The sequence below is a fragment of the Oculina patagonica genome, chromosome 14, assembly GCF_052425735.1.
Source record: "Oculina patagonica isolate OP01 chromosome 14, crgOcupat, whole genome shotgun sequence".
NCBI lineage: Eukaryota > Metazoa > Cnidaria > Anthozoa > Scleractinia > Oculinidae > Oculina > Oculina patagonica.
In genome coordinates this window covers 11,566,250-11,576,757 of record NC_135771.1, presented here as the reverse complement: position 1 = coordinate 11,576,757, position 10,508 = coordinate 11,566,250, and the positions used below count along the sequence as shown (strand labels likewise).

The following is a 10,508-nucleotide window of genomic DNA, read 5'->3' as shown; positions in this document are numbered from 1 at the left end:
AATAAATTGCGATCGTTTGGTTTTCTTTAGACTCAAACTGGACACAAATATAAATTTCACTTCGACTCTTGTCAATATCTCGCGTCAGTGTGTAAGCGAAAAATAATGAAACAGACAGAGCATTTTATTCGATGTAGTATAGCGCAAATTAATATTGGTGTAATTTGAAGTCTATGCAAACATAAGCCATTGAAGTCTAGAAGAAAAGAAGTTTGAATATTTAACTTCAACCAAAAATTCAATTCATTTGAGCCGCGCGTTTGACATAAGTTTCAATTTTTAGTTTCTCTAAAGGAAAATTCTCGATCTTTTGATCATGAAGATTTTGGGTAAAAGCGGAACTTTATCCTTTAACGGCGGTTTTTTAGTTTTTCATCAGTAATTTCGCGTTGTTTTGATATGTCAAGCCGTGCAAAGCTGTGGGGATCAATAAACACAAACTATATTATTCAACAAAATGAGTTTTTTATTATATCGAAAGTGAAAAGTACTTCCCTTCTGTTTTTTAAATATTCTTTACAATTTTTTTACATATAGAGGATTTATTTCTTCGGAGAATAATTTGTAACTCGTTGTGGAGAATTATTGGCTAAAACAAATGACTTTTACGAAGCCTGCTCATCGGTAATAAATGCATTATAAATATATAGGATAAGCAACTAAAAACGTTTTTCGAATCCAATGTGCGCATCACTTCAATGGGTCTGTGCTGTTGATGTGTTTATTTAAAATTTGTTTTAAAACCCGCCGAGCGAAATTTTGACTTAAAACCTAGCGATTTTTACCCAATTTATCAATTGCCTCGCTCTTCGAAAATTATACGAGACATTTTACAAAGCTTTAAAGAACATTTAACGAAACCTATGAATATTTTTTTCAAGGCATGACCTGCTTTCAGGAAGTAAGCACTTTTAGGCGTATCTTAAGTCGATGTCTCGGTGAGCGAGTTTTTATGAGTATTTTATAGTTTTGCGGCAAGAAAAATCCATTGACTCTGATGCTTAGAACACCAGATGTGAGCTGCAGAGCAAAGGTCTTTTTGACACATGAATAAAATTATGTAGAATTTCAAATTCCCCTTTTAAAACATATTTTGTCATTAATTATATTTCTTAACACAAGCTTAAAGTCGTAATGCGAGATAAAAGTTGCAAAAGGACCGTAATTATTCGTTCCTTCCCAATATTTTTACCTAAAGTTTACACGAATGGTCTTTATAGTATTTATAGCTTCATCTGAAGTCTTTTAATTCTAAATATCTTTATTCAAAGGACGAAAATTTAGTATTTTATAATTGCGAAGAGCTACTCTTAGTTAAGCACTAAACTAAACATAAATGTCCCTCCACGTAGATGTCTGAATTTTGATATAGAGTTACTTTTCTTTATCGGTTCTCGGACTAACTGTCCGTGAATCGTTTCCCGTCTTCAAGACCTCGATCGACTCGCTGATATCTTCAGTGTCTTTTGGTTTATTCAGAACAGGCGTTCTTGGCCGAGCCATCGAGGAGTTGATTCGTGAGTCAAAGAAGAATGAAATTGGAAAGTTCTCTTTGCTTCTACTTGAGTCTAAAGCGTACGGAACGCTTCCAGATGAAGTGTTTATGAAGTGAGCTTTAGCAAGGGTTGAAATGGGAGTAAAGGCAGACTTTGGGCTACCAAGAAAGCTTTCGGCGCCTCGTGTGTACTTAAAACTCTCCGCGCGAAGAGCCGGATGATGGAAGTCTCTGACAACATCTTGGGGAAGTCTGGTCCATGGATTAGGTACACCCATGAAAACGCTTGCCGCTTCGCTCTTATAACGCGATAGAATCTCTTCTATCGCTTGTCCCAAGTCGCCGCCACATGAATGAAGTACAAGCTGTAAAACGCTCACTTTTATCTTCGGGAAAACGCGTATAAGAAGTTCAATTGCCGAAGGACGCCTTTGTCCCGCGAAATGAAAGGAAGGCGACTTCTCGGACGGTTCAAATTCGGTTGAAAAGCGGCGGCGTTTTTCCTGCGCGTCTGGGAGTAGCGTTCCTTGGTTAAATCCATGACTAACTTCTGCGCCAACTTCGGTGGGAAGTTTTCTTTTCAATCCTGCACAAAGATACAAAGAAAAAACTCAATTTAGTCCAACTATTGAAGTAAAACTGCTAGTTATAAAGTCCCGTGTTTAACTAACCAAATAACAGGTCATTTGACGGTTAAAGTTTGGGTTGAAATTACCACGAAACCAGATAAAAATTGCTACTTGTAGCCCCATAATTGTGAATTTAAACGGCAATGAAAACGCTTCTGATTAAAATTAAAACATCATAAATAATTGAGGCCTGCATATCAAAGAAATTTTGTGCGGTTAGAAAGTAGAGTTTCTCGATTCGAAATCTTAAAACTGAAAATAACTGGCAGTTCGCGAGAATTTTGTTCATTGATAATGGTAAATCGCTTAAAAACCCTTGTAATTTTAACCTCGAAAAATACTCTGCTCACAACATTAATCTTTAAACATTTAGCAATAGACATGTTTATCTGACATTGGCTCAAATTGCTACTTTTTCCGTCGAAATACATGAAGGCTCAAGCATTCCCCTTAATGTGCTCATAAACGGCAGAAAACATGGTGTAGAATTTCTATAATTTCCTTTAAGTCCACAAGGGTCGACGACGTTTCGTTTTTTTTAATTGGACTATTGTTGGAACTAAATCTATGTCTCCAATTGGCGATGGGTTTTTCGCTTTTAAGGAAACATTTTCTGTCAAGAAAAGCTTAACACTAAAAGGAATCGGAACAACATATCAACTACACAACACTTCGATATAGTTTCATTCTTTTTCTAACTTTTACCACGCAATTTGCAAAGGTGATAGTGTTGAATTTCGTTGCATTTTTATCGCCTTTAAAATGCGAAAATGATATTTTAATATCTTTTTAACGTGAAACTAAGGAGCAAAACATTGCTTCATTTGGATAAAGTGATAGATACAAATGAATCGCCCATTTTATTGTTATAGCGAAGCCCTTTCAAAACAGTTACTTGCAACATTGCCAAATGGCTCGAGAGGAAATTGGAAGAATTGCTTGTTTCCAAAACTAATATTTTTTAAAGTTAAAATAAGTTTGCAATACCAAAACAAGGTGGAATTGGCTTGCGGGCGGAATTTTAGAAAGGAAATTTTAATTTTCTTCTCCTAATTAAATCGCAAAAGAGGAAAATTTCGCCTCGATAACTCAGCGGGATGGACGCTGGCTTGAAATGAACTCGAAAGATATAAAACGACCCGAGCAGGTGTGCGCGCTTCTCAAATATTATTCTGTTCAAATTTAGTAATTTTTTTAGTCTAGCTGGTCAACGCAACTGGATACCACGCAAAAGATAAGAAAATTATAATGAGGGCTTGTTCAAAATTAAACTAGAAAGATACAGAAAGGGAAACTTTCATTCTTTATCGACTGTGGATAGCGCTAATCTTTTTTCAACTGTCAACTTTGATGTCAAAGCATCACACCAAAACGCCACATGGAGAAATGTTATCAATGAAAACTTCAGTCAAAGGGAAACTTCTTCAAAGACCAATATCTAAAACTGGTCTAACTGTTGTTTATTCGGCGTTATCAAGCGAGTATTGATTATCTTTTTTCGATGCCGGCTTTTAAAGCGACGCACTCTCAAGTCAGCTCTAAAAGGCTTTATTATTATTCTTTGTGATCAATTGAACTGAGCGCGACCTGACGGATTTAAATACAAATATGATTCTTTGAGAATCTTTCCGTAATTAAATAAAAATTAGCAGAATGGTGAATTGTTGCACCTTGCAGATGATGCGGTAAAACTCCAGCGAAGGGCCTGAAAGCCGAGCAAGTGCATTCGCCGTGAAGTTCCTTGTGCGAGTTTCCAATAAACCCGGGATGGCGATGTTCTAAAATGACACAACAACAACAAAATAGGAATTTAGAAATAGAAAATCAAGTTTAACGCTTGTGGGTTTTTTGTTGTTTAACTTTGTAGTCTTGAATAGATAGACATGTCACTTATTTTCAATCGTCGTGAAATGTTATTCTGAAATACAGCTCGTGTTATTATTAGAAAAATGTTTCAACAATAATTGTGCGCAGGAAATTAAACTGTATCCATTCAGTTTTTTTCGCGGTTGTTATGGGAAAACAAAGTCTATAGCTCGGCATTTTTTCCCTCAAATTTCCTTATCTATGCAAATTTATATGCGCATATAAGGTTTCCTTTATAACGCGTTTTTTTTTTTAAGAATTACGTGATACCGTTGAATTTGTGCTGTTTCCGCCCTCATCTCGCAATTTTTATCCATGAAATGATAAAGCCTATCGGTATTCTTTTAGAAGCTTAAGAATAACACGTTGAGTTTCCCTTTCTTTAAAATTATATATATATTTTACTATTTGTCGAATGAAAACGCCTTGCAACTTTGATACAAAAAAATGATGTAATTTACGGTGTATCTCCCGTTTTGCGCACTCGCTACTTCGCTATTGAGTTGTTTTTGCAAATTTTAAGCAATAGAAAAGCTATATTGAAAACATTTCTTTTATAAAACAGTGGTCTAGCTACATGCAGTATGACAAATGAAACTCACCTACGAACGAATTCGTGACTGCGATCGGCTCGGGGCAGCTTTCCCTCACTGGGGAAGAAACCTCCTTTTTTATCTCTGCAATTAAAAAACACAAAACATTTTTTCCTCTTTTCGTGAAACAACACATGGCCCGCTTAGATGCAAACGAAAAATTTCAAATATTGGGTCTCATTTCTCGCGGCGAACCAGGAAAAAATTAACAAAAAATATGCTTGTGTTGTTTTTATTAAAATCGCCACGCCGTTTAAAAATATTTCAAAGAAAAACACAAATTTGCGCAAAGTCATGGTTGTGTGGAATTTTATATAATGGCTGATTTCCTTCAATTATTGGATTAGTATTTCATTTATTCTTTTTATCTCTGTTTTTGTGAAGTCTGCTATCTTTTATTTCACTTTTAATCAGCCCAGCTCGACGGCATATGGCTCGCGTTTGATGGATTATTCAAACGAAAAAACCACAGAAAAAGACACCTTGAAACTGTGTATCAAAGCATAATGATAATACCTCCATTTTAAGTTGTCGCGAGTAAAAACAACAGAAGGTTTAATGCCCAACGATGGGTTTCTCGCGGCAAAATTCACAAAGAAAATATTTACAGAAATTGATATCTTACGATTCGTTTTTAAAGAATTTTTTTCGAATTGCGCGTGAGTTACAGTGGTAAACAAGAGTTGTTATTACTCCACTCATTAAGAGCTTTTGTGCTTTTCAAGTTGAAACTTTTTTGCTACAAATTTTGTTGCAATTTTTTGAATGTTGAAGCGGGTTGTTTTCGGTTTGAAATTTTTATTTTGACAAGAGCGTTACTGCGCGATTTAAGTTTACTGACAAGTTCTGAAAACAATTTTAAATTTTCGCACGCATGATTCCGTATAAAACTTCAAATTTCAAGATATATTTGTCATTTATTGCGCTTTTTAACTAGTTTATTAAGCGAACTCGTTTATAAACTGGTAGAATGATAGTTTGAAGTTTTTACCTGGTGGCTCGGCGCTGGTGGAAGCAGGAGATGAACTTCGGGGCGAAGGACTTTGGTTTCCGTTGCCGCTTACTCTGTTCAAAGCCGTGAAAACGTCTCCGGGAGGCAGCGGGTTGCGTTGCTCCTGCATTTGTTGGCGTCGAAGGGCTACTTGAGCTGCGAGAACTCGTTGTCTTTCAGCAATAAGAAGACATTTGGGACATAGACAGTCTCGCCAGCGACAGAAGCCTTTATGCCCCTTCAAGATAGAATCGAACCCGTGATTCCTGCATCGGGCGCATTTCGGTGTGCGCTTTTTCTCCGCGGCGGCTGCTTTGCTATTTGGGCTGCTCCGTCCACTAGGAGCCGTGGTGCCGCTGGTTGTTAAGCTAGTACCGCCTTGTGAATAACTCATCTTAAACTCTCCGCTTAGCTCTTGACTGTTTTTTCTGTCGCGCGACTGAAAAAAGATATCGCCTGGTTATACTATATATCCTTGTAGACCAAGTTGCTTGTGTTGTAAAATATCGTATCGTTATACAGTTTGGAATTTAGATTTGATACTGTTTTATATATAGTCGGCCACAAGGCACCGTTGCCAAAGAAAAACGCAACTGCGATTGTGATTGGCGCGTTCAGAGATTCTTGTCACTTACGGGGCTAATGAGATGAAAGGTTCTTTTGTCCGAATCCACCTTTCATTGGTCAGGCATTGTCGTAGCGCGGGGCACCTGCGCCCTAAAATTTAAGCGGTGATCATTTCAGTGTATGCGTTGATGCCAGCAGGTGAGCATAAACACAAAAATAACTTTATCCGTAAACATTGGCAAACAAAAGCCGCAAAAGGGAGCGACAAGAAAAAGGATCTACTCCGTAAACAGAAAGCTGTCTTCTGTTAAGTTTCAACTTAATCTGGTCAAAAGAGCAAGACCCCCTTTTGAAAAGGCAGAAACAAAATAAAAATAATCGAAAGAGTATTTCGTTATGTATCGAGAGCACGCAATGTAAAGCATTGTGTAGGGAAGTTTCATTAATCAGATTGAAACTTATCTAAGGTAGCAATACGTTTAACAAGACATCATGAGGTCGCATAAGCCTGATTTCGCGCAAGAGGAGGTTTCAACTTGGCAATGTTATTTCCTCAAAATTTCGCAGTGATATGCCTTTAATCTTTTAATCAATGAGTCCGCCCGTCTTTTAAGTGTAATTAAAACTTCAGCGCGATGTTAGATGTCGTGGAGTTTGTTTTATCATATAAATTCCCTTTTCACAAATAGGAAGTGCTTTTGAGGGTTAGCCTTGTATTAAAACTAGCTTCCTGTACGAAGTGTATTTAATAATTCATTTTCGTCTCCCTTATGGCACCTTGAAGCGAATTTAAATTGATTTCTAATTTCATAAGGGAAATAATTGAACACTCATTATAACACTTAAGCGTCGGAAAATAAACAGAGCAAACAACCTTTGAAGCCCTTTGAATCAAATTTGAAGAAATGAACTTTCGTTTTTAATGCGTGCGTTTTTTCTGTGTACATTTCGCCGTCCGGTTTAAAAAAAGTTTATTCTACTCCAAACAGAATGTCCTTGGTTTAATTTCTAAAGAATAACAAAACAGTGGTCGGACTGATAAACTCAAATAAACAGCTAAAAACCGGTCACGTTGCAGGTGGCCGGGCTGGAAACGAAGTTTTGATGCCTCGCAAACAGTTATTCATAGACTATTTTAAAGATATATTACGTGAAATTGAATTATTGTGCCGACATTTTAACCTCCTGCTATTAAAACGAAATTAAGTGAGATTTTCCTTGCGTCTCTCCGCTACATTGTCTCAAAGAACTTAACAATTTTTTTTTCTCTTTCTTTATCCGTTGCTTATTCGCTTCAAAATTTCCTTCTCGAAATAAATTCATACCGAATTAAGCAGTCGGGTTCTTTTTTCTTCAAAAGTATAAAGTAATTTGTTGATGTTATCTTCTTAGCCATCCTATCATAACATTGTAAATTTGATTTGTATAATTTAACATTAAAGTCAATTTTCCTCGCCTTTCGATATTCATTGATATATCTTTATGTAAAATTTGCGGCTACAGTGTCCCCGTACACTCAGCCATATCAGATTTCATTCGCGATTTTATCATTTGTGGTTTTTTCCGAACAAAGTCGAAACCCGGAGCATTCAACAAAGCTCATTAAGTTTTTAACGAGATAAAAATTCGTTTTTTTTTTCCCTTAAAAATGAAAAAAATTAAAACGAGGCGAAGAAGATCAGGCGCATTTCACAAAACGATTAAAAGGATTCGCTACTTTTTCTACAATAAAGCATTCTGAATTTTTTTTCTTCATTTTCCAGACAAAATTATTTAATCAACTTGTATACACCTTCAAAGCGATATTTTGGGTAAAAATTAAAATCTGAAATCGTCTGACAATTTTCAGATTCGCTACCGTACTCCCACGACATTGCATCCGGCACAAGAAAATTCCCTTTCATTGTTTAGTAACTGCGTCCGCGGTCCTAATAATGTTCAAATCAGCCGGCACAGCAAAGTTGATAAGTTAGTTTCTTGCTGTTTTGCCCGGTATGAGTTTTAACCCTAACGATGGGGTTAAAATAAATGATTATTTTCCCCTAATAACCATTGTCTTTCAGGAGGCTTTTTCCAAAATAACCTTATTCAATAACGGGAAAATAGCCTTGTGAGATTTCCAGTTGCAAATTACATTTAGAAAACTTGTTTCCTTCGATTACAGTTATTTACAGTTATTTTTCCTTTAGCGGTATTACAACTATTTATGGGCGCGGAGTCATGTTTTGCTAGATCAATTTGAAAGCAAATTCTATTAATTTAAACAATATACTTTATTTTTCCAGAAGAACAAGTAAATTGATAAATTTCCAGAAAATTCAGAGGAAATAGATTCACATTTAACGAATTACACCTCGTTCATGTTTCGTGCAGAGCTCTTGTATAAAGAATAGATTTATATATTTCAAGTTATCATATGATAAGGCAGGACACGCCACCATTGAGATGATTCTAATTGTATTTCTGTTCTGATTGTTACTGATAGAGCTAACCTTAGCGGGCCTTTTATGAGAGCTTAAAAAAACCGGAAAATATTGCGGGGCTCTCGAGATATGGGCCGAAGATTACGAGCCAATTTCGCGTGCGCATGGAAGGTTGCGGACAATCTCGATAACATCGTAACACGATTCAACGTGATAACTAATTTGAGTTAGGCAACATTGAGCCTTGCTCTTAAGTAACTGCCTTTCCACTTTATTGCCCATAGCAGCGGAAACAGTATTGTGATGCGAATTTTTAAAATGGTCTTTAATGCCAGTTCTCGCCTTCTTGTGTATAAAAGATAAGCATAAGCCTTGATAAGTAATTAATTTTCGTGCTTTAGAAGTATAGAAGGTGTTTCTGACTTCCTCAAGGTGGGATGGCGTTTTCCGATAACAAACAGCAATAGCCAAATTTCCTTCTCTATAAATACGAATCTGTGTTGTAATAACTTTTTGGCCAAGCAGTTAAACAAATACCGTCTAAAAAGACGAACACAGCCAACGAAAAAAGAGAGAAAATTAACTACATTTTAAATTGTGAGCAAGGAGAATATAGGCGAGATAAATACCTGTTTATAAATACAAATGAAAGGTGCAAAGATAAGGACTCACACATTCGGTATTACAGAATAAAAGGAATATTCTTTTAACGCAATATTAATGCCATTGTATTAAACTACATGCAAATTGAAAGCTTTATTTTAGTCTCTCACGACACAATTTTCTCTGTAAAGAGGGGAAGAAACTTCAATTTAAAATACAGATCTGAAACCGGGACATTCATGTGTTTTACCTTGTAAATAAAAACGTAAAAATTAGTCGTCACGTAGCTAAATCTGTTTTATTGGATTCGTTCATTGCAAATTCTAATCATAAGCAATCATAACATAAAAAGTCTACCAGTTTAATTAATGTTTAATAGGTACACTTCTATTCATACAGATCCCTTTTGTCGCTATATCTCTGTGAAAATCTCAAGCTTGTCCTGTCTCGTTAGTCTTCGCAAACTTGGCTGTTTTTTTTTGGCATGGCAGAATTGAGAAATGTATAAAAAATGAGGCTGAAGCAAAACAATGGACTGATTGAATGTGGCCATCTGAAAATATTATGAAACAAGATTATACGCCATTATTTACACTGTAAATGTATTTAAAAGCAGGAACACTTTCGTTTTCAGACAAATTTAATGTTCTTAGTCGATACCGCGGTTGTTACAAAAGGCAAGCGAGCACAATGAGTCAGTAAAATATGCGAAACTAAGTTTCAGTGTTATTTTTTCTTTACTGATTTGAAGCCAAGAAATCTTGTAACAAAACAACTGCAGCAAAACCAAACAGTTTTTACGGATTTTTCTCGACTTTAAAAACTACAAACTTTATTGGAACAATGGCTAGACCTCAAGTTTTGTTTTAGTGAGTGTAGTTTGCATTTTTTTTTTCCTTTTTCGAGCCGAGCTTACATTCATTGCGTTTAATTTCAGGTGGCCGCTTGGGACGAGTACGCAGGCGGCGAATAAATTGACCAAAAAATAACAACACGCTAAAAAACACTATTGGTGTAAATTAAGGGAAATTTCGCTTTTTGAAAAGAAGAGTCAATTATCGAGCCCTTGTCTATGATTACTCACGATTTTCGCATCACCAGGAAGCATTAATCAAAAATGAAAAACAAAACAAAACAAAACAAAAAATTCTGCCTTGTTCACTTGTTAATGTCACTGTTTTTAACAGCAAAAATTGAGCACAGAGTCGTAAAATGTTTCTTTCGAAGCCAAATCTCAGAATTGAGATTGCTATTTTGTAACAAATGTTTATTGGTAATTCGTAGGGTAAATTCTATCCTTAAGCTATTAGCATGTTGACAGATTCGGTCACGTACGGCACT

General features: G+C 36.0%; 1 protein-coding gene across 1 annotated transcript; it reads right to left on the bottom strand.

The window, feature by feature from the left end:
• Positions 1-451: 451 nt before the first annotated feature.
• LOC144637856 (doublesex- and mab-3-related transcription factor A2-like) lies at positions 452-6,082 on the bottom strand. Its single transcript, XM_078496944.1, has 4 exons — positions 5,575-6,082; positions 4,593-4,667; positions 3,795-3,902; positions 452-2,081 (listed from the first exon to the last, which is right to left on the bottom strand). The coding sequence occupies exons 1-4, from the start codon at positions 5,966-5,968 to the stop codon at positions 1,375-1,377; spliced, it is 1,284 nt and encodes a 427-aa protein (XP_078353070.1). The 5' UTR covers positions 5,969-6,082; the 3' UTR covers positions 452-1,374.
• Positions 6,083-10,508: the final 4,426 nt, after the last annotated feature.

Excerpts from the sequence above, each read along its gene's own strand:
- LOC144637856 (XM_078496944.1), bottom strand. The coding sequence starts at position 5,968 with ATGAGTTATTCACAAGGCGGTACTAGCTTAACAACCAGCGGCACCACG. Across the intron at positions 3,903-4,592 it reads AGTCACGAATTCGTTCGTAG|AACATCGCCATCCCGGGTTT; the intron begins GTGAGTTTCATT and ends GTGTCATTTTAG. Across the intron at positions 2,082-3,794 it reads TTTACCGCATCATCTGCAAG|GATTGAAAAGAAAACTTCCC; the intron begins GTGCAACAATTC and ends ATCTTTGTGCAG.